Source organism: Leopardus geoffroyi, chromosome C2 (assembly GCF_018350155.1).
Source record: "Leopardus geoffroyi isolate Oge1 chromosome C2, O.geoffroyi_Oge1_pat1.0, whole genome shotgun sequence".
Taxonomy (NCBI): Eukaryota; Metazoa; Chordata; class Mammalia; order Carnivora; family Felidae; genus Leopardus; species Leopardus geoffroyi.
In genome coordinates, this window is record NC_059333.1 from 91,415,331 (window position 1) to 91,441,042 (window position 25,712).

General features: G+C 36.1%; 1 protein-coding gene across 7 annotated transcripts in view; it reads right to left on the bottom strand.

Moving 5' to 3' along the window:
- NAALADL2 (N-acetylated alpha-linked acidic dipeptidase like 2) overlaps positions 1 to 25,712 on the bottom strand; it is a 1,353,416-nt gene that overhangs the window by 545,392 nt on the left and 782,312 nt on the right. For all 7 annotated transcript variants that reach the window (XM_045502933.1, XM_045502931.1, XM_045502932.1 and 4 more), the window contains 2 exons: positions 18,174 to 18,447; positions 6,870 to 6,989 (listed from right to left, as the gene is read on the bottom strand). In XM_045502933.1, coding sequence (XP_045358889.1) covers positions 6,870 to 6,989; positions 18,174 to 18,447 — 394 coding nt within the window. The remainder of the gene's footprint in view (positions 1 to 6,869; positions 6,990 to 18,173; positions 18,448 to 25,712) is intronic.

Genomic DNA, 25,712 nt, shown 5'->3' on the forward strand with positions numbered 1-25,712 from the left:
ACAGAGCATGAACGGGGGAGGGGCAGAGAGAGAGGGAGACACAGAATCGGAAACAGGCTCCAGGCTCTGAGCCATCAGCCCAGAGCCCCACGCGGGGCTCGAACTCACGGACCGCAAGATCGTGACCTGGCTGAAGTCGGACGCTTAACCGACTGCGCCACCCAGGCGCCCCATTTTCTTAAAATATTTTCAAAAATTATATTAAGAAAAAAGCAGGTTTGCTTCCATATACAAAACTACACCTGAAAACACCATGCAACAATGCTGATTTAAATATTTTTTCATCTGAAATATTCACATAGTGCCGCATAAATAGATCTGCTAGGATCAATAATACCAGAAAAAATTATACTGCATTAAAATTCAATGAAGGAGGGCTTTTTTGGGGCACCTGGATGGCTCAGTCAGTTAAGTGTCCAACTTCAGCTCAGGTCATGACCTCCCAGTTTGTGAGTTCGAGCCCCGCATCGGGCTCTGTGCTGACAGCTCAGAGCTTGGAGCCTGTTTGGATTCTGTGTTTCCCTCTCTGTCTCTGCCCCTCTCCTGCTCATGCTGTCTCTTTCTCTTTCAAAAATAAATACACATTTAAAAAAATTAAAAATAAAAGGGGGTTTTTCTCTTTTTTCCTATTTTTCCAGCCTTATTGCCACATCACACATAAGGTTGTACCGATGTGCACCACACGCACACAAGATATACCATGAATATTTTATCTCTGGAAACTATTGAATCCTTTTACATTGTTATATTATTGTACTAGGCAACACATATTTTTGATGCTACTAATTAAATGCATATTTTAATTTTAGGAAATAAGAAATTAAATTTTAGGTTTACCAACTTAAACTTCTACCACTTGAAGTAAATGCTGTTAATTATTAACTAGAAGAAAAAGAATTCTTTTTAAATGTAGTTATCATAGGGATTGAATTAATGTCATCAGAAAAAAAAAGGATACTGGAATAAATGGAACAAAGTATAGTTCAGCAAATCTGAAAAGCATTCGTATACTTCATGTGAAGTTATTTTCAACTATAGTGTTTCTCAGAATTTACTTTACCTAAACTAGAAGATTTCTTATTGATCATCCAATTGTCCATTTGTTGAATATTGATTGGTAAATCACTAATATCTATAGATTTTTCTAAATCTCCAACTCAACAATTTAAATTTGATTATTTTGTAGGGTAAGTAAACAGTATGAAGCTCACTTTTCTTCAAATAATGCTCCTCATTCCTAATCTGTGGGAAACATTCTACTCAAAAGTATAAACACCTGACTGTTGTTTCCTACCTCTCATTTCCCTCCAGGCTCTTCTGAGGGGCCTACCTGTCTGTGTAAAGATGCCTTAGGAACTTAAGTGGTAGTTGGTCAAGTTTCACACTTGGCCAAACAATGTACAATTCATATTAAAATATAAATCTTATCGGATGAATAGAAAGGAAAATGATTCACTTGTAGGAAATTACAAAATCATTTGGATTCCTGAATCGTTAAAACTCTGATCATAAGGATAAAAATGTAAACAAGGAAAATTTAAAAACAGATATCTTTTTTAAGAGACTTTTTTTAAAGTTTGTTTATTTATTTATGTATGTGTTTATTTATTTAAGTTTATTTATTTTGAGAGAGAGCACACATACATGCACCCGCACACACATGCACATGTGTGTGCAACCTAGGGAGGGGCAGAGAGGGATGGACAGAATCCCAAGCAAGCTCAGCACTGCAAGCACAGAGCCCAACATGGAACTCGATCTAACAAACAGAGATCATGACCTAAGCTGAAACCAAGAATCATATGTTTAACCCACTGAGCCGCCCAGGCACTCCTAGCGTTTATTTATTTTTGAGATAGAAAGAGAAAGAGAGAGAGCAGGGGGAAGGGGGCAGGGAGAGAGGGAGAGAGGGAATCCCAAACAGGCTCCACAGCTCAGTGTGTAGCCCGACACGGGGCTCCATCTCACAATCACGAGATCATGACCTGAGCCTAAACCAAGAGTCAGTTGCTTAGCAGCCTGAGCAACCTACGAGCCCCTAAAAACAGATATTACACTGTGTAACAGTGAGTACTAGAAATGTGGTGTATGCTACTCCATTTATAAAAAACTGCAATGGCATTTGTGGATTTTTATGTGTAATTTCACCATGCAAAAAAGGCATAAGTATATGTATTTACCTGTAATTTCACTGCATACACATTTGACTCCTATAAGACGGGAGGCTGATACCTGGTGTAGACCTAGACAATGGCCCAGCCTCCATGTTCCAGCAGGATTTATACAATTTCTAGTTGTCATGCAGTATACAGTAATTTATTATTGCTTTTGTGAAAATGGCCCTAAAAAGAAAGCCAAATGCTTTTATTGCATTTATAAAATAAATTTCATACTAGAGTGCTACTCAGCAATTTGGAAATACGTGAGGGTCTTCAGATGGGCTTTACTATGTTTCAGATTGTCACTGAGAGAAATCTAAGTGAATCCATTATGACATATAAAATAATATTCTGTCTTAAAGCTTAAAGAAGTAAAGCACTTTCCTATAAAATAAACTGCTAAAATACAAAACTAAAGTAAACCTAATGCCTTTTCTCTAAGGTTTAAGCTTAAGGGAACTAGCACAAGCTAGACCTGGAGAACTGGGTTCGCTCTTCCCTGCAGTAATAAAATATGGATGTCAAGGCATATATCTAAAAGCTATTTGCATTTCATACTTTCTGCTACACCGTATAGGGATTTTCTCATCAAACCCTTCACGGAGGCTAAATCAACACATACATAGTATTTATGATAAAACTAATAAGATCTCCTTGGCCACTGATTCTTTTTCTACTCATTTTTTAGGAGATAACATCACAATTAACTTCCCTTTTTGCTCTATCTCAGATGCAGAGAATCCCTCCCATATTTATTATTGAACTTGATTTAGTAACTACTACACAAGTAAGAACAGATTAACTTTTCTCTTCACTCATTCCGCTGCATGTACCCAGTCCAGATGCTTATTTGGAATCATGATTAGCAGTAGTGATACACAAAATAGTCAAGTGGTTCTCTGCCTTTTTCAGCCCATCTGTATTACTGTATTAACACACTTTCCACTTTCAGTCCCAGAATATATTTGATGGACCAGTTAAGCAAGCTCAGCTGTTACCATGCTGCACAACTTTATCTAATCAATGCTTACTTTTGCTTTACTAGGTGACTGTATATTAATGTACTATCAATGATTCCCTCAGATATCTGGGATAATCCACAGAAAACAGAGATGGCTAGAGTGGAATTTAAAAAGTTAAAGAAAGGATGCCCTGTCTTCTGCCTAGAAGATAATGCTAAGTTTGTGGTAAGGCTCTGTCTGGAGGGGGATTCTGCATAGATCTCTTGTTAAATCTACTCATGGGCCTAAAAGGAAAATGATCAGGGGAAATATACCAGGCTCTTAATAATTGTGTCCCATTCTAGATAAACCACTAATTCACTACTTTGTAGATATGGCCAATGGTTTCATAATGTAAATATTCTCTGGAGAAGTCAAATACAAAGTATTTGTATAACACTTGCTCTGTGTTAACTCATAATCTACTGGTGAGGATTTTGAATATTTGGCCTATAAATACTTAGGAAAGTTTGTGAATGCCTTATCTAACTTGAATTTTTAAAGGCTTTTTTTTGCTTGTTTTGCTTATACAATATATACACAATCACTATAGAACATTTAGAAATTCAGGAAAATATGAAGAAATAGAAATCATCCATAATTTCACCAATTCAATTCATATAATTGGCCCCTACCACAAACAGCATTTTAGTCATATAGATCACTGGTATATTGAACAAGCAGGATTTATATACCAGAGGCAATGCTACTCTGTTTCCTATTGCCCACTCAAAACATACCTAGAGAAGATCCCCAGACTGCTAGATGAAGACTTCTTCTGATAATTGGTAATTTAAAAAGTCTTATAATCAGTTTGAGTCACTTGTCTTAAATAATTAGAATACATAGTCTCACATCATGATCAAAACTCCACCCTTGATTTAAAATTTCATCTTCTTGCCCTCTGCCAGCTCAGGTCTGTTGTTGACGAAGGAGTTACTCTGTATTCTTTCTTTCCTCATGCAGTAATGATACTTGTCTATAAATTGAAGGTAATAAGAGTCCCTGCTTCAATAATATGATTATTATGAAGATTAATGTGATAGTACACTTAAAAAGCTTAGAATATTATCTAGCCCATATTACTAACAATGGGAAAATATAAAGAAGTAGAAATCATCCATAATTCCATTAACCCAATTTATATAATTGGTCCCTACAGACTGGAGTAAATAACACTGGATAGCTGTGAGCCTTTTTGGGTCAAAAGAAGGTACATCAAAACATGGGGGGTTGGGGGGGTGTGGGCAGGCAAAACATTTCTTGCCAGGAGAAAATAATCCACTCCTGCTAGTCTAGCCCAGACCAGAGAACTTCAGATTTGACCAGGCTAAAGTCAAGTAGCTTAACAAAAATATGTAATTCCTTATACTATTCTATTTCATTAGAAAATATACCAGTTCAGATTAGTTTTGCTCTTTGGGTAGTTTTCAGGTCAATATGAATTTCTGTTATCTCTCTACTGCTCTATTCTACGTTTTCAAGAGTTGCTATAAACATCAGCACATTCTCCAGACCAGATGGACTACACAGGCAGCTACTTTGATTTATTTTTTAAAGAGCCAATAATAGACACCGTTTCTAGGTCCCAGGCAAATATATGCATGTATATATAACTATATCTATCTATAGATAGAGATAGATATTGATATTGCATAAATATATAAAGACATATATTTTTCTGCTCCAAGGTCTGGAGACAGGCCAATCCCAACACAGACACTCCTTTCCTACTCATTTATTAGATGCTGAGCGTCAAACTCATCCCTTACTTACAGGTTTCTCAGGTGAGTCAGCCACCAGTCTACCATGTTCCCCATATTGCAGAGGACACACATTAAGCCCTCCACATGGTTCCATTGAAGCCTTCATCACTAGGCTTGCAATGGAACTTAAATTTCTCTAAAATTTCTATTCATAAAATCTTCTTTCCCCACCATCCTCCAAACCTTTTATACCACAGATATAAGAGGTTCAACAATAGACTGACATGGTTTTAATGTTTTCCTTTGACACATTGGTGTTGGGTAGGTCACGTTGAAACACCCACTCATATATATATTATCATTTGATTAGCTAGTTAGCTACATCTATCTACCAAAGTACTCTAACAACACACATACACTTACTTACACATTAAAGACTCATAATGTGACATGAAACTGCTTGGATGTAAATCCTTATTGTTTCATCTAACTAGCTGTTTGTCTTTGAGCCAGTTGCTTATTCTTTTCCTACCTCAGTTACCTCTCCTGTAAATTGAAGATAATAACGGTCCCTACCTCAACAACATGATTATTGTGAAGACTAAAAAACAACAACAACAACACTTAGAAAAGTATTTATCCCATATTACTAACATGCTATCTTTAGATGTAACAATAATATAATTATTATTATAATTATTATAAATGTCCTCTCTATAACTTGTTTGACTTAAGAGGATGCTCACATGCTGTTCAAAATTCTTCTTTACCTTGTAATTATACAGTATTCAGCTATACAAATGTAGCATCATTTTCAATACTAAACTGGACATATATAACATTTCTAAAATCTGCCACATCATTGATGATCTTTATTGTCTGTTTTTTCCCCTTTATAATATATTGATTAAACCAGAATCATTGGATCAAAATATGATTAAGTCACTTACTACATATTGACAAATTACATTGCTAAGAAACTAATATCACATTGATACACACACACACACACACACACACACACACATATATATATATATATATATATATATATATATATATATATCAAACAATGTATTTTCAAGACTACTTTAAAATCTGGCCAATTATCTACTATCAGGCATTGATTTAAGTATAAGAGCATCCATAGAAGATAATGACAAAGAAGCACACCTGTTCTCTTGTTTCCTTACAGAGTATACAAACAGATTTCTGGAAACTTTTTTTGGCTCTAGGAAGCAAAAATCTTTAAGGGTTTTGTGAAGAGAAACCCAATATATCTTCACAACCAGAGAGTGCCGGTGCCACAACTACACTGAGCATTCTTTTTAAATAGAAAAGGGAAATGAAGTAAGAATGAGCAGTAGTGGCTGTCTATTGTGGTGGTTCATTATGAGGTACTTAGATAGAGCTGCTTTAATTATGTAAATGCATCTATTGGATAAGTGTTAATAAACTTCTATTTAAATAAAATAAATCAAAATTCTATTTCTCCTTAGCATATTATATTTTAATTAAATTCCTGAGCACAGTCAGTAACTGTGAAGTTATACAGTTGACAAAATCAATCATTAAGGAGTATAAATCTTCTGGATACTTGTCTAACACAAAGCACATAGTAATTAGTCAGTTTTGATAATAGTTTCACATATGTCCTAGGAGGAGGACACTCTGGCTCTCAATTTTAGCATTCTACTACATCAGTATTATTGTGAAGAGTATGCCAATTTTATCAAGGTCCCACAAACTCATCAATACCTGGCTTAAAGTATCTTCTGTCTCAAGTAATTAATAATGACATCAACTATTTTTCTTAAAGATTTTAATTTAAAATATTCTATTTTGGAAAGTCATCTTCCTGTGATACTCTCTGACTCTGTGTGCTTCTCCTTCTCCCTCTTTCTCTGTCTCTGCCTCTGTCTCTCTCTCCACTCACAGAGGCATGTAACTTCAACAAAACAAAATAAAATGTTCACCCCACCAGCAACAGCCATTGGACCAACCTTATAAAGTAATGGCAATTTTCCTAATTTCAGGAGTGCAATCTTATTCGTTGTATTTTTCATTTTTTGTATCCTTTTTAAGTCATCTGCATTTCCATAACTCACATCAATGACTTCAGCCTGAAAGAGAAGAAAAGACAAAAAAAGTCTTGTAGGAAGAATTCTAGCAAACTGTCCATTTAGTGTGACAAAATCATTCACAATAATTTGAAATAGTCAAAGGAGAACTATTTCCACTCTTACCTTGACCTAATCACCACAAACATGATCTTTCTATTTTTCTGTCAGGGTACAATTCTTCTGGTAACTTGAGAAAAAGTTTTAGAGTAATTTGAACTTTGCCCTCTCCCTTCTAGATAAGTTACAAACCCAATTCATTCCCCTAGCAGATGACCAAGTTTGGTATATTGTATATTTATGTTTCTGAAATTTGAATCATTTTACAAAATACTACAAGATTAATTTCTTTATAGCTCAACAACAATTACACCATTCTTTGACTTGAGAACAACGTAAAGGCTTTCAATTCTTTTCCAAACTAAACAAAGCCCATCACGTACAGCTGTTCAGGTGGTGCACATGTTCAGTTGTGAATGACAACTCCTTGGGTTATGCAAGATACAACCTGTCCAACCAACCATATGCACAAGTCTGGCATTCAAGGATTTTAGAACATGATCCCAAACTACAATTTCAGTCATATTTCCCACTCCCATCCATATAGTTGTCTTATATTCTATATCAATATTTCTTATTTTTAAGAATCCCCTTTAATTAATGCTAAAATTTTATACCTTTCTAAGATTCTAATGGAATTCTCTAACATAGCTGCCCCTTTCCTTCTCCTTGAAAAGTACCACACCGAGGGTTCTATCAAACACATATTCTTATGAGCCAAGATGATTCCTTTCCAGTTTGGTTTCAATAATTTTTATTATTAAAATAGTAGTTGTTATGCTTTCCAGTGATAAAATTATATGAAATGTGCTGTTTCAAACTACAGCATATATACACTGAGGCATTAAGGAGCTAACATTAGGCATTAAGGTGGCAAACAATGAGAACAGAGTTGGGAGAATCCAGACCTATAAATTCCCACTCTTCTCAACTGGAGCTAATTACTTTTACCAGTTTTATGCAAAGGACCTCCATAGAACACTCGTGTGAAGAAACAATTCTGTGTTTAGAAGAACATGTGAATACCACCAAGATACCAGCAGATCTGTTAGAGGAAACATTTCCTGCATGAAATATTCCCTTGGCCCTTTCATTTGCATCTTCAAAGCTTTACTGACACATTACAGCCCATTTCAAATGTTACCTACCTGATGAACTGTATTTCCCTGTTGCCCAAGTAAATGTGCCTTCTCTACTTTGAACCTGACTCTCTTTAGGACATCACTGGACTACATATATATATGTAGATAGATAGGTATATGTAGATAGATATATGTAGATAGATAGATAGATAGATAGAGAGATAGATAGATAGATAAGATTTTGTTTTTCCTCAGCGAAGGGCCCATCATGCACGTTTCTCAGCCCTCATCCAGGTGTCCACCATACACTGTTAACTGTCTTAAACTGAAACGATTACAGTTCATACAATATCTCTAAAAAGTAAAGCTGTATTTTCAAATGGATTTCCTAAGAAAATAAAGTTGTTAACACTTCTGTCAGAATGGCTTTGGGTTATAATTTTATTTCTATACAATGTGATTAAATCAGTGCCTTATTAATACAATTTTTGAGTTTGCTTATACCATTATCATATAAATAACTGTTGATTTATTATTTTAAAAGCCTGATTAAATAAATGATCACATAATATTAATAATCACATTGGAAAAATGAGAGAATTCATATTATTCATTTCAAAATTTCAAGCTACCTACTAATTATGTGTGATTCACTGATACCATATTAAAATAGGGATATCCCTCTCTTGGTTATATTAATGAACATATTTTTCATATCTAGTAGAGATTGGAGGAAAAGCATGCTGGTCTGGGAGGGTGTAGGCTAGACTTTGAACTTTTTGTTTGTATACATACCAGAAAGGTGTGACAGTTACAAAAATGCCACTTCTGTAAAAGACATTTTATATCATTGGAAAATAGTGAAAGCTTGCCTCAATAATGGCAATTTTAATCAAAGAGCTCTTTCATTATCTTTCTTTAAATAGCATATCAATAGAGTCAAGCATTTTAACATTAAGAGGCTTTTGTTTCTTTTTTTCACAAAAATAGTCCTCAACACAGCATCATTATATCAATTTATTTTGGCTTATGCACTTTGAGCCAATTTATTTTGACTTATTCATTAAAAATCAATAATTACAGAAATCAGTGTTCTCATGGGTTAACAGGTGATAATAAAAATGTATCTATTACCTTCAAAGGATGCCTCTGAATCAGGTCCTTTTCTAAAAGTCTTTCCTATTTACCTTCAAGCAAACTGAAAAATCACAGTTGCAAGAAAGCAACTGAATTTTCTGAGACAAAAATCAATATACAATGATATGACAAAATGTCAAGCCACTTCTTTCCACACATTCTTGTTGCCACAATGAACCTTTTCTTATTGTATGTATTCTGTCACACTAGAAAATCATCCACTCAACCGGTTGGGGTACAGTGTTTAATTTATGTCCAAATACCAAGGATTTAGTTACATCTGACTAATCCCTTTGGAAAATATCAAATGAGCAAGAATCTATGTACTTGTTGAACTATTCATTCGTGTGCACCAAATTTTCCACTGAGGACTTCCCTGACATATAGGAGGGGGTAATGGAGAGGTTACAGAGTAAAATGAAACTAGTTCCATTCTGTTTTAAAATTTTTTAACGAGGGAGAGATATACAAAAGTCTACACATTAATTTTTATTTAAATTCTATGCATTAATTTTTGACTAAGAACAAAGAACTTAAAACAGCAACAACAACTGGGGAAACTGGGTGGCTCAGTCGGTTAAGCGTCCGACTTCAGCCCGGGTCATGATCTCACAGTTCGTGAGCTGAGACCCGTGTCGGGCTCTATGCTGACAGCTCGGAGCCTGGAGCCTGCTTTGGATTCTGTGTCTTCCTCTCTCTCTAGCCCCTCCCCCGCTCACGCTCTGTCTCTCTCTCTCTCTCTCTCTCAAAAATAAATAAACATTAAAAAAAAAGCAGCAACAACTAAAACAAAAAACCAAAAACAAATATTTTATACTTTATTAAAATATTATAGTATTGAAATGACAGCAGGGGGGATGGGCCATATAGAAGCAGATAAGAGAATAAGTGACACAGTTTAAAAATAAATACTAATATTAAAATATGATTATATTTTGTAGTTATATTATATTTTGTAGTAAGATATGTGATTAAAAGGAATCATAGCAGATAATTAGCAATAACAAAAATCAAAGCATTAAAAATTGATATTCTGTTACATCGGTGATTTTACGGCTCTACGCAAAAAAAAAAAAAAAAAAAAAAAAAAAAATGGAGAAAATATCCTGAGCAGAAGCAACAGAAGGGAATAACTAAGAGCAATGAATAGAATTGTCATGTCCTATAGTCAGCTAAATAAAATAAACAGAACAATCATGGAAAGTAACTAGGTGGCCTGTGCTCCACACTAGGGAACAATCCAGTGCCATGTTTCTCTTCTAACTTGAGGTAGCAAAAATTATTCACGCTTATGACATGATGTATGCTTTGAAACTTTTCAGACTTGACATTTTCAACCAAATCAATCACTCTGTATCCTCTCAGCTCTTTTCTAATTGATTCTGAATGTACAGAATGTTTGAAAAGCATTGCTGCTTTGACTAAAACAGTAATTTTCTACTCAGAGTCAGAAATGGTAAACCCAAGCAGTTCTCATACTGACAAGGTACAGTATCATCACAAGTATTATTCACCTAAATACAAGTTTTACTTCAGAAATTTACTACCATCTTACATAATCTAGCCTTGGATCCTCTTCAAATTAGTGCTTGTGTCTATTACAAACTTGTAAAATCAAAATGTGCTTCCATGTTTACCTCTGTCTTTTCCAAAAAGGGTTATTATGTTAATATTTATGAAGACTTCAGATTTCAGACATTCCTAGAATTATATTAGTACTTCCTTTTCAAGTTCACTCAATGGCTTTCCATCATGCACATCTTTATGAAAACCACACTGTACTGAAGCATGAAAAGCAATACTGTTTCCTCCCGATCCTGTGGCAGACATCACTAATCAGACATCACCTTCTCAAATTCCTCAAGATGGTCTTCTAGCTGATCAAGACCAATTAGGGGTTGGCATAAGTAGGAAACTATATAGAGTATTTAATATTTTAATGTTAAACAATGATTGATATTAAATAACTTTTTAAATAATATTTAGTTATTTAAAATCTTTAATAACTAGAACACAAGTACTAATCAGTTAAAATGAGCTCCTAGCCAATCAGAAGGGATACCAGCTAGTGTGCTAAACTAGTACACCCCAAATGGATCCAGCACTAAGACTAAGACATACACACAGTTTTGTGGTCTTTGGTGTAAAAGATTCATTTTTATCACTTTTTTTGCATGTAATATATAAATTTGCTGGAAAAAAATATCTGCTACAATGATATACTGAATGTATGACTTATTGACATGATGACCACATTTTTATGGCAGAAATAACAAAGATAAACCAGAGCAGTTAATTGTCTTGACACACAGTAATTATTTTAAAAATTTGCAAAATGTTTTATAATCTAATATATGCACACCCACCTAAAAGATGAAAAAAGTTAAGTTAAAACTATTGTAATACAGAAATTTAACCAGAGTTAGGCACAGTTCTGTTAGGATTTTCTTATAGGGGTAGAGATCAGATTAGGATGGGATTTTAGGAAATTTATCAATGAAGGAAGCTGGTGGACCAGTGTCAGTTGCTTCAGAAAGTGGATGGAAGGTCAGTTGACACTTTGCAGCAATTACCCCAGAAGGGTTTACATCTGACATAATTTGAGGAAATTTCTTGAAAAGAATTTACCTCTGGATCTTCCTTCAGCTCTATGTGAAAGGTGAACTTCATCTGACTAAGGAACTTCCTCTTTCAAACAGAAATCAGAAGGAAGTTCTCTGCCTCTTAAAATATTGTTATTGACTTTTGAGTGATCTCTGTGGCTCTGGATGGAATGTGTAAGGGGTTTGAAGTGGAATTTGAGTGCACTGTTTACCCAATAGCATATGTTCCCTGCCCAAATATTGTGGCCATGCTATAATTGGCAAAACTGTTTCTTGCTGAGTACTGAGTGCAGGGAAGTTGTATGCTCATAAAAGGGATCTCAGCAGGGGTGGGAAAGGAGGGTGGTGGGGTGGGTATGGGGGTGAAGATCCCTGATGTGTAGCATTTAAACATTTTCTGTGGTTTATTTATTTTTTTTTTTTCAACTTTTTTTTTTTTTTTTTTTGGGACAGAGAGAGACAAAGCATGAACGGGGGAGGGGCAGAGAGAGAGGGAGACACAGAATCGGAAACAGGCTCCAGGCTCTGAGCCATCAGCCCATAGCCTGACGTGGGGCTCAAACTCACGGACCGCGAGATCGTGACCTGGCTGAAGTTGGACGCTTAACCGACTGCGCCACCCAGGCGCCCCCATTTTCTGTGGTTTAAATATTAGACCAGAATTAGGAGAAATGCACAGAATTGACTTCCACTATCAGGAACAAGCTGACATGAACCATTCTGGCACACCACTGGGGCACTTGTACTTGGCCTTTTAAGTGTAGAACAATATGTTACTCAGGGCTTTCCTAGGTGGTTGAAAACAGAAATGGGTATGCATTAGAGGTATGGGTTGAAGCTTGTGCCCAGGTCTTGGCAACGTAGAGCTAAGAAGCAGAGGAAGGTAAGAGGTGCATAATAGTAAGAGAGAGATGATGGTAAGAGGACTTCACAGGAAATCCCAGCTAACAGAAAGTTAGAAATTGGGGGCGCCTGGGTGGCTCAGTCTGTTAAGCGTCCGACTTCAGCTCAGGTCACGATATCATGGTTTGTGGGTTTGTGCCCACGTTAGGCTCGGTGCTGACAGCTCAGAGCCTGGAGTCTGCTTTAGATTCTGTGCCTCCCTCTCTCTCTCTCTGCCCCTTGCACCTCTCTCTCAAAAATAAATAAACATTAAAAAAAAAGTTGGAAATTGAACATAAGGCCTTTGAGACAGAGAGGGAGAAAGAAAGGGAGGCTTGGGAGAAAGATTGATGTGGACAGGACTGTTATGACAAGATACGGGGGAAAAAGAAAATCAGTATCTATTTATGTCCTCAGTGCTAGACACTTTACTACAGAGCTCGTATAAATGGTGTTCAGTCTATCTTCAGAACACTCATATCTGGGAGTGTTTCTGCCCATTTTATAGATGAGGAAACTGGAGTGTAGAATATTTAAATGTTTTGCTAGTGCTCATAGCCTCATAGCAGTATTGAGCCATGCAGTTTGTAACTACTTTCCTGACAGTTTCTCCTATTAGACTGCCAGTTGCATGTGGACAGTGTCTAGAGCCTTCTTATTTATCACTTTTGTCCCCTGTGACTGGCACCTAAGAGGTACGCAGTAAGTATTTGCTGAATGTTGAATGTTGCCTGTTATATTACTCAAACCCGGATGGCTAAACGCTCTATTAGTCACCTAATCTTTCACTATCAAATTAAAATATAAGGAAAAACAAATTAATAATCATAGGGCACTTTATTTAATAAATGATACTCAACTTATTAAGGTAAGGATATTGAAGGAGTTGCAAATTCATTCAAGAGAATTCTTCCTGGAGGCCATGAAAGTAATTGGACAGAATTCTGCTGCTTTTAAAATCAATTAGTTTAGGGGCACCTGGGTCCCTCAGTCAGTTAAGCGTCCAACTTAGACTCAGGTCATGATCTCATGGTTTGTGAGTTCGAGCCCCATGTTGGGCTCTGTGCTGACAGCTCAGAGCCTGGAGCTGACTTCCAATTCTGTGTCTTCCTCTCTCTGGCCCTATCCCCCTCCTGCGCGTGTGCATGCACGCTCTCTCTCTCTCTCTCAAAAAAAAAAAAAAAAAAATTAAGCATTAAAAAACATTTTAAATCAATTAGATTAGCATATTGAAATAATACATAAACCTAAGGATCAACTTTTCCGCAGATCTTTCTAGTTCTGAAAAAAACTGAATTTGCAGCACCCACTGAAGTGAGGTAAATTTTATATGTAAGGTACATATTTTTTAATGTTTATTTATTTTTGAGAGACCGAGAGCAAGAGTGAGAGTGAGAGTGAGAGTGAGAGTGAGCATGAGCCCGGGAGGGGCAGAGAAACAGGGGGACAGAGGATCCAAAGCAGGCTCGGAGCTGACAGCAGAGAGCCTAATGTGGGGCTCTGCCTAAGGAACCGTGAGTTCCAGCCCTGAGCCGAAGTTACATGCTTAAGAGACTGAGCCACCAGGCGCCCCTGATACAGAGTTTAGATATCATTTGTTAAACTATGGCTTGATATTTTACAAAATGAGAATAAGCAATGCTCTTCAGATCCAAGTTAACATGATTTGTCATTATGAATTTAAAGTAAAATATTTACTCCTAGACTCTTTGAGCTGTTAGTTTTAAATTAAAAATGTGATCAGATATTATATTTTATTATTTATTCATAATTAACAAGGCATTTTCCTGTTAATATTTGTCATATTAAACAGAAGACTAGAAGATTACATTCAAACAATATCATGAAAGTTTCAAATCATGATATATATTTCTGATATTTTAATTTTTCCCATTTAAATGTATTTATTTTATACCATGTAATAACAATAGCCAACAGAGTGCTTTCTTTCTTTCTTTTTTTTTCTTTTTACAGAGTGCTTTCTAAGTGCACTCTGTGTGCTCTACATGGTTTATGATTTCTTCCCCACCACAGCCAATGGAGGTACTATACCATTCCCCTTATATGGATGAGAACACTGAGGCTTAGAGAGCTAAAGTGACCAACCCACAGTTGTACAGCCAGTAAGGAAGAATGCTACTCTGGGCTCTCTGAGGAATGGGGTAATGATAAATGTGTTGATGACAATCTATCTTATGCACACAGTTAATGAGTTGTTGAAAATAAGTTTCTCCATAAAATTGCATTATTTGTTTTTACTTCCAGACACAAAATAATACTTAACAGGAAGAAAATTCCCAAATCCATAAACTGTATTAAAATGAAAACAAATCCTCTGTTCAAAAATATAAACACAGTAGACTCCAATCTCACCAACCTATATTAAATATTAATTGTTTCCTTTGCTTTTCTGCAGCTATGTGGGTTTCACAAAGGAGAAAAGAAATAATTGCACAGGGATTACATAAAGCCATACATTCTATTTATAAAACTGACTAGACATTGTCAGCATTCACTACCAATGTCTTTGGTAGTATGATGACATTATAGTTGATATTTATCTTTTAATAAAAATATGAATCACTGTTTACTCCCTGAAGCTAACCTCACTCATGCTAAATTATTTATGTATCCATTTTAATATGTATTTTGCATCTGACAGGACAACTCTCCTTAGGACCCCTTTACTGACCCACCTGTCATTATGATGGGGTAAACAATGTCACCTTTCTAGTGCACAATGAATTACAAAGAAGTTGCAAAGTACACCATCCATCATGCTGGCACTAAGTAGGTTTTTGAAGTAGATCTCAGATATCACAAATGCTGTTTAGACTGTTACCAGAAAGCAAAAATTGGAAGCTTAGACAAAACGGTCATATGATGAATGGACATGACAGCTCTTCAAAGAAAAGGGGCACTCCTCTTCTACAAATAACCTTGTCAACAGCAAAAGTAGTGGGGAGCTTTGCTGGCACTCAGACTAGAATAATTTAACAAGTGGTTAATGGCTCAGCCTGATAGAAATTCATGCAAACCCAGTGTACTCAAAATCAAAAAGTGGGTCAGCAGCAGCAACCTCTCAAGCTTGATTTTAATTAGGGAATGGTCTGAAGAGATACAGAAAATCACCCACATCCTATTAATTAGAATATGTGAGTTTCAATAATACACTTGTCTAAAACATATATATAAAATATATGCAAATATTCTATATGCATATAAAAGTCACCTAGAAACTGCTTTGCATTTGAAAATCATAATGCTAATATAGTTTGAGTTTTAAAAAAATCAACATCAATAAATTTATTGATATAAATATTTAAATTATTATGTAGTTAGTAAAATGGATTTGAATTATTAATATAATTCTAAAAATAGTTATCATTAGTGTCTTCCTTCATCTAATTTGCATGGTTAATTTCTTCAAATACAAGGTGTTTGTTTTATCCATAATTGCATTTCAGTTCCTCTAACACTACTCCCGTTGATTTAGGCCTTATTTCAAATGTAGAGTATATTTCTACATGATAGCTAAGTTTATTTTTCCCTTTTAATAGCTTCTTTAAATCTTTCTCCATACTTCTTTTTTTAAAATGGTATTTTTTATAGCATTTTATAAATGGTAGATAATCCCAAAGTGACGTATGTCTTCATAGACATTTAAGCAGTTCCACAATTCTATAGTAGACCTTGGTTTCTTTAATATGGAACAAGGAAAATTTAAACATTTATAACTGATAAGATAAATGTGTAGAACTCTGAGAGATGTGGCTACGTGGGAACATAAAAAACTAACCGAATGGGCCCGGCAGATTATTAGAGGCCCATGCTGAGGAAACAGGGACACAAATTACACTTTCATGCTTTTCCATATCACCTAAGTTATGGAATAATAAATAAATTGAAAAGCAAATTGATGAGGGTGATTCCAAGGACCCACACTAGCTTATGGGGTTTTGTTGCTCTGTGTTTTGGACACTTTTATTTTTTTAAGGCTAGGAGATGAATCAACTGAAATAAAGAGGGAGGTGGAACTGTGAGGGGCTAATGAAGGTTTGAGAGTCTGGGAGAAAGTATGTAGGGTAACTTAAGCATCTTGACTTGAGACCAGAACTTCTGAACCAACAAAAGAGTGCTGGCAGGTCTCCCTTTCTTTTCATTGACACACAGGGAAGTTTCCATCGTTGCCTACCAGAAATAGTATATATTAATCAAATACAATGACATGAGTCATACACTAGAAATACTGCAGAAATTAATATTCTATTAACTTTTAATGAATGATAAGGCTTCCCAAGGTAGTGGTTATATATGTGGTACTTCTGCTAAAAGTCAGAGAATGACATAACAGACCGCAGACAATATGGAACCACCAGTAAATGGACACTCTCCACCCTCCCCAAAAATGAAAAGAAAAAAAAAACCAACAATAAGAATGTATCTATACAGTTACTTCAAATGATTTAAATATTTAATATATTAATCAGAGTTAACAAGGTAGATTCTTAAAAATCTGTGCCAGAATCATAGTATTGTTTCATTTGTTTTAAATGAGGCAATCTAAAGGTTTATAAAAGAAACAAAATGTGCTTATTAAGCGCATGGTATTTTTACATGGAGACAGAAAATTCGCCTATATAAAGGAGACATAACCAAATATATATTGCATCTAAGTGATATATTGTCCTTACTGTGGGCTAGGCTCTGTCCTCCAAGATTTACATATATTAGCTAATTTAATTTTCACAACAACCTTATAAACATGCAACTATTATTATCTCCATTACAGAGATGAGGGAACTCAGCCCTAGATGGTTAAGTCACCGTAAGTACTGTGGGAAATGAGATCTGAAACTAGTCCATGAGGCTCTATAAGCCAAGCACTTCACTGCCATGCCAAAGAACTGGCTAAGCCAGAAAAAGTAAAGCAATAATCCACATCTGGCTCCTTATCTCCTGTGCTCTCCATCAAGAAAGCAGAAGTGCTGTATCTCAAATCTTGGATCTGTGAATAATCATATCGATTTTCCACCTCATTTCTTGTGTGTGTACACGATCTCAAACACAACTGCTTTCATTTCTATTCTTTCTGTCCATATCAATCCATTAACATGTGCCTCTTCAAAAACCAAAGAATAAAATGAACTTGTCCTATACCAGCTAAACAAAATTTGAATGACTCAGTCACACATTCAACACTTTTGAATTAAATTCTTCTAACATGTTTTCACTTTCGAAATATGACAAGAAGAAGGTCAAGCGATCCAAATCTTCCTTCCCCTTCCCTGGCACCTCTACACTGAGAACATTTAATGGTTACTTTTTTATGTTACATCTTGCCAGTGAGTTCAATTTAGATGAAAGCTGTTGTTTTCTAATTCCGTTTCACTATAAATGACAGAGACAAATGGTCATATTACCTCGAGAGTTCCTTTGGCAGAATAGGCTGCGTATGAGTAAAGCAGATCTTGGCTGCTGTGTTTTCTGGCTTCTTCGCTGCAAGGCTGGCCATTAGGATGAAAGCATTGGCCACTGCTGCTCAGAGACACAGAGCTGGCAGAAGGGCCTGGCAGATTAAGCAACACAGAGTAATTTACAAACTGTACATCTTCTAGGCCCAGGGAAGTCCAGTGACTCTTAATCTTCTTTGAAATTTCTGTGTCATCTTCACTTTTATACAGTTGTACCAAATTTCTGAAAAGAAATTTAAAAATCACACTCTAAATAAAGGAAAAAAAATATCTCTTGAGTTATGACCATTTAATATACGAACAATTATTAACAGATGTAGGATATGAAAGATGAACTAGACAGGACACTATACAAGAAACTCACAGTCTGGGAAAGGTGATGAGCTTGCAGAGAAATTACACTAAATCAAAGCAGAATGAATTAAGTTCTTAAATTAAGAACAAATAAAGCACTATGGGAATCCAAGGAAAAAGGTGATTAATGCCAACTAGTTCTTTTATTAGTTCTGATCTTTCTGTGGACATCAACATATAATCCATTTACAACTCAGTTCCAAGACTAGGAGTCATGCTGGTGAAGACAGTTTTGTATTGCAATTAATATGATTCCATATAGAGTTATGTGATTAATATATAGCTATTGCTATTTAAAATGATCTGGAGAGTGTTGGAGTTATTACTGAGGATGCCTGGCTAGCTAAAATGTAACAGGGAGATTTCTGGTGGGCTGAAGTTCCACTTGGGAGGGGCCTGGGTCTCTTGGAATGCAGGAGGCCTGAGTAAACCACCCAGACTGGGGAATGCTCCTGGGCCTGCCCTCCCAGGCCTTTCTGCAGTCCCAGGGGAACTCCATTATCTATACATTGTATACAAAGTTTAGCAAAACAATAGGACACATAGACCTTTGTTGTATATCTCTGATTTGATTATTCTCTTGTGATTGTCATGTACCCTTTGTTTTTGCATGCCTGAGATGTATGCCCTCTGTACACAACAAGTCAACTGAGATTTGTGACTGGTCTGACACTGCAATAAATGAGAATAAGCTTGAGGCGAACACGGTTCTTCCTCTGTGAGCATTGACTCCCATCCCTTTTCTCTTTCTTAGCAAAGGGTAATCTTTCATGGGCTGGCACAGGGTTTGTTGGTTATTCCAAGCAAGAGAGAACACTTTTGATACAAATTACATGCCAAATTACCTAATACTGTGAACGCAATGATATGCAATAAAACTGGTATACCATGCTAAAACCAACCACAGATTATCAAATCAATATGAAATTAATTTTTGCGTGTGCTTGCTGTAGTCTATATATTTATTCCTTATCTATTCTGTAATCCAATGACACTATTTTTCCTTATGACATCCTAAAAGCCAGACAAAATCTGTAAAAATAGACACACACATGCACGCGCAAACACACGTACACACACGTATGAGCAGAACCTAGAACAAAACCAGAAATGGGAAATTTAAAAATAATAATACAATAAAGTTTTGTTTAGGGCTGGGATACAAAGGGACCAGTTTATTTTTTGACAAAAATATATCTTCTTATAAGAATTTTATTGCTATCCAAAACATTACTTAAATGGATACTACTTTTTTTTTTTTTAATTTTTTTTTTCAACGTTTATTTATTTTTGGGACAGAGAGAGACAGAGCATGAACGGGGGAGGGGCAGAGAGAGAGGGAGACACAGAATCGGAAACAGGCTCCAGGCTCTGAGCCATCAGCCCAGAGCCCGACGCGGGGCTCGAACTCATGGACCGCGAGATCGTGACCTGGCTGAAGTCGGACGCTTAACCGACTGCGCCACCCAGGCGCCCCAAATGGATACTACTTAAGTGGATACGGTTTTATTTTTTCCCATCACATTATTTTTCTCACACATATTTGATTCTTTTAGGACTCTATTTATTCAATAATCCCCAAATGAAAGACATCTGAAAAAGGAATAAAAAATACACACATCAGAAAAAAAATACATATAATATAGAAAAGCATTACTAGAGACAAAAAAGTAGGTGTGCTGACATAGCTAAAAGGCGGCCTATACATGAAGATGAAATAATAAATAATTTCCCAATTGCTTTCTAAGGTTATTTCTATTTTTTCTTAATATACAGTTTGACCAATTATCAATGCCATGTAAATTTTATGAAAGAGTCGATTAAAAGAATTTCACTTTTTCTTCTGAAAAAGACTGGTGGGCCTTCTGTTTTGTGTGTGTGTGTGTGTGTGTGTGTGTGTGTGTGTGTGTGTGTGTTTGGCAGGGGAGGTTTTTGTATAGTTGGCAAATTAGATTGTATATATTTAAAGTGTACCATATGATTTGATATACATGTATGTTATGAAATTATCACAAATTACCACATCCATCACCTCAATATTTACCTTATGTCTGTATGTGTTGTATGTTGAAATTTTTAAAATTTCTTTTCTGTTTATTTATTTTTGAGAGAGAAAGAAAGAAGGAGTGGCAGAGAGAGAGGGAGACAGGATCTGAAGCAGGCTTTGTGCTGATAGCAGAGAGCCCGATGTGGGTCTCAAACTGAGGAACCATGAGATCATGACCTGAGTCGAAGTCAGACACTCAACCCAACCAACTGAGCCACCCAGGCACTTCTGTGTGTTGAAATATTTAGGATGTCCTCTCTTAGCAAATTGGAAGTACATAATGCAGTATTAACAATACTCACCATGCTGTACAGTAGGTCCTCAGAAATTATGCATCTTATAACTGAAAGCTTGTATCCCCTTGACCAACACGTCTTCCTTTCCGCCACCCCCAATGCCCTGGCAGCTATAATTATACTCTTACTATGAGTTTGTTTGTTGGCTTTTTAGATTACATACATAAAAGATATGACTCAGTATCTGCTTTTCTCAGTCTCTGTCTTATTGCACTTACCCTCTGTGAGATATCTCTGTTGTCACAAAGCCATGATCTCATTTTTTATGGTTGAATAATATTCTACTGCACATTGATCCCACATTTTCTTTATACATTCATCCATACATGAGCACTTAGGTTATTTTTGTACTTTGGCTATTGTAAATAATGCTGCAATGAACATGAGTGCAAATATCTCTTCTAGATACTGATATCATTTCTTTTGGATATATACCCAGAAGTGGATTTCTGGATCATAGGGGTTTCTAGTGTTAATTTTTTGAGGAAACTCCATACTGTTTTCCATAATGTCTGTACCAGTTTACATTCTCACCAATAGTGTACAAAGGTTATATTTTCTTCACATCTTCATCAGTATGTTTTTTTGTTTTGTTTTGTTTTGTTTTGTTTTGTTTTGTTTATAACAGACATTCTAATAGATGTATGGTGGTATCTCATTGAGGTTTTGTTTTGTATCCCCTGATGATTAATGATGTTGAGCACCTTCATGTATCTGTTGGTCATTTGTATATATTTTTTGGAAAAATGTCTATTCAGATCCTTTGTCCATTTTTAAATTGGACTGTTTGTGATTTTTTGCTACTGAATTGTATAAATTCCTCACTGTCATTCACTTTATTTTTATTTTTTTTAATGTTTATTTATTTTTGAGAAAGAGAGAGAGAGAGTGCAAGCAGGGGAGGGGCAGAGAGAGAGGGAAACACAGAATCTGAAGCAAGCTCCAGGCTCTGAGCTGTCAGCACAAGGCTGGACACAGGGCTCAAACTCATGAGCTGCAAGATCATGATCTGAGCGGAAGTCGGTTGCCAAAGGACTGAGCCACCCAGACGCCCACTGTCATTTACTTCATATCATGCATAGGAAAGGCTGCTGGGGGAGATGGCTCCACCAAGAGTCAGACTGATGTTCAGCCAAGACTGCACTAAGTCCTGTACCCCAAGGTAAGGCAAAAATTAATTACTGGTCAGGATCTGTGATAAAGGTTTTTTACCAGGGGTGGGGATAAATGAAATATGAACCCCTTATCAAATATATGTTGTGTAAATATTTTCTCTCATTCCACAGGCTTTTCTCATTTTGTTGTTTCCTTTGCTTTGCAGAAGCTTTTTAGTTTGATGTAGTCTCACTTGTTTAGTTTTGCTTTGTTGCCTATGCTTTTGTTGTCATATCAAAAAAAAGTTGCTAGGACCGACATCAAGAAATATTCCCTTTGATTGTTTTCTTCTGGGAGTATTGCAGTTTCAATTTTATATTTAAGATTTCAATCTGTTTCAAGTTAATTTTTGTGAATGGTTAGATATAGGGGTTCAATTTAATTCTTTTGCATCTGAATTCCAGTTTTTAACACTGTTTATTGAAGAAACTATTCTTTCCCCATTTTCTATCCTGGCTTCTTTGTCAAAAATTAATTGACATATATGTATGGATTTATTTCTGGGGACTCTATCCTGTTGCATTGGTCTATTTTTGGTCATTGGATCTGTTTCATTTGTCATTTTTTTCAAAGTTTATGTATTTATTTTTGAGAGAGTGCACGTGCACCCACGAGTGGGATAGGGGTGGAGAGAGGGAGAAAGAGGATCCCAGGCAGTTTCAGCACTGTCACTGTGGAGCTGGACATGGGGCTGGAACTCACAAACAGTGAGATCATGACCTGAGCCCAAATCAAGAGTCAGATGCTTTAACAGATGGAGCCAACCAGGTGCCCATTGGTCATTGTTGATAAACAGATCACTTTTTATGATCAGCCTTTAGGCCATACTGTAATATTTTGATTATTATAGATTTAAATCGAGAAATGTGATGTGTCCGGATTTGTTCTTCTTTCTCAAGATAGCTTTGGTTACTCAGGGGCTTTTATGGTTCCATGTAAGTTTTAGGGTTGTTCTTTTTCTGTGGAAAATGCCATTAGAATTTTGATAGGGATTGCAATGAATCTGTAGATTACTTTGGGTAGTATGTTCATTTTAACAATATTAATTCTTCTAATCTAAGAACATGAGATACTCTTCCATTTTATTTGTGTCTTTTTTACATTTTTTTCACCAATGTCTTATAGTTTTCAGTATATATGTCTTTTACTTCCTTGGTTAAGTTTATTCCTAAATATTTTATTATTTTTAGTGCTATTATAAATAATATTTTTTCTTAATTTCCGTTTCATATAGTTTGTCACTAGTGTGTAGAAATGCAACTGATTTTTTATATTGATTTTGTATCCTGCAACTTTAACTGAATTTATTAGTTCTAATGTTTTTTGTGGAAGCTTTAAAGTTTTCTGTATATACAATCATGTCATGTGTAAACAGAATTTTACTTCTTTCTTTCCAATATAAACAAGTAATGTATATATGTATGCCTAATTGTTCTGACTAGGACTTCCAGTAATGTATTAAAGAAAAGTGGAGAGATTGAGAATCTTTGTCTTTTTCCTAATTTTAAAGTAAAGACTTTTACCTCTTCATTGTTAAGTATGATGTTAGCTGTGAACTTGCCTTTATTATGTTAATGTATTCCTTACATACATAATATAATGAAAGTTTTTATAATGATAGGATGTGGAATTTTGTCCTATGTTTTTTTTTCTGCATCTGTTGAGATGATTATAAGATTTTTATCCTCGGGCACCTGTTGGGATGAGCACTGGGTGTTGTATGGAAACCAATTTGACAATAAATTTCATATTTAAAAAAAGATTTTTATCCTTCATTCTGTTTAGATGGTGTACCAAATTTATTGATTTGTATATTTTCAGCCATCCTTGAATTTCAAGAGTAAATCCCACTTGATCATGGTGTATGATCCTTTAAATATATTGTTGAATTCTGTTTGCTAGTATTTTGTGTGGGGATTTTTATATCTAGGTTCATCAGGGTATTGGCCTATAGTTTTCTTTTCGTATAGTATTCTTATCTAGCTTTGGTATCTTTTGGCCTGAGATAATGAGTTTCAACTTTTTGGAAGAGTTTAAGAAGGTCTAGCATTAATTCCTCTTTAAATGTTTGAAAGAATTCACCAGTAAAGCCATCTGATCCTGGGGTTTTCTTGGTTTGGAGGTTTTGATTATTGATCCAATCTTCTTTCTAGTTGTGCATCAGTTCAGATTTTCTATTTTTTCATGATTTAGTCTTGGTTGGTTGTATAGTTCTAGGAATTTACCCATCTCTTTTAGGTTGTGCAATTTGGTGGCATATGATAACTCATAGTAGTCTCTCGTTTCTTTGTATTTCTGAGGTTTCAGTAAATGTCTCTACCTTTATTTCTTTTTTTTTTTAATTTTTTTTTAACGTTTATTTTTGAGACAGAGAGAGACAGAGCATGAACGGGGGAGGGTCAGAGAGAGGGAGACACAGAATCTGAAATAGGCTCCAGGCTCTGAGCTGCCAGCACAGAGCCCAATGCGGGGCTCGAACTCACGGACTGCGAGATCATGACCTGAGCTGAAGTTGGACGTTTAACCGACTGAGCCACCCAGGCGCCCCTCTACCTTTATTTCTAATTTTGAGTTCTCTCTTTTGTCTTATTTAGTCTAGCTAGAGGTTTGTCAATTTTATATTTAAAAAGAAAAAGCTCTTAGTTTCGTTGATCTTTTTATTGTTTTCCTAGTCTCCATTTCACTTATTTCTGCTCTGATCTTTATTTCCTTCCTTCTGCTAAGCTTGGGATTAGTTGGTTCTTCTTTTCCTAGTTCTTTAGAGTATAAAGTAAGGTTATTCATTTGAATGTCTGTATATAATTGTTATATCCTCTTGATGAATTGAAACCTATCATATAGTGACCTTCTTTTGTCTATTTAGACACAGTTTTTGACATGTCTATTTTGTCTAATATAAGATTGCACAGGTCCTCAGTGGCAGATGCCATGGGTGTACACAGTAGTAGTGAGAGCTATTAGGGTCAGGGCAAAGGCTTCTGGGGGCTTCCTCTTTCTTTTTCTCCCATGGGGGATATTGTGACCAAGGGTATCTCTCTCAGTGCCTGGTCAGCTTGCAGCACCCTTGCAGTGGTGGTGATACTGGTATCTGATGCATAGACACTCACAGAGCAATCACAAAGCTAGGGTCTAGAGTGTAGACACTTATAGAGTGGTAGTGGCTCCCCAGGTCCAGAGCTTTGCAAGCCCACAGCAGTAGTGACTCCAGTGCCTGAGCTATAGGAATATACAAAGTGACAGCTATATGCAGGTCTAAATTGTGGGAGCATGTAGAGCAGCTATGGCTCTAGGGTCGAGGGATGTACATGGTTGGGTGGTGGTGGCAGCCGTGGTCCTGTGCAATAGTAGCTCCTTCAGGTGGAGGAGGGGCACAGTAGCATATCCCTTCCTTAGGAATCTGCAGCAGTGATAGCTTTTGGTTAACTCAGTGGTGAATGCTGCTGGTGTCCTCTGAGGGTCAGGCCACTGAAGTCCATACCAACAAACATTATGGGGTTTCTATTATGAAAGCTCTGGAGAGTCTGTGCCTGAGGTCCTCACTGGCAAAGACTGCTTGAGTCCTCCACGGAGTTAGCCACTGGGAACCATGGAGGAAAGGCCTCTACTCTTCTTCTTGGTTCCTAACCACTTCTGGAT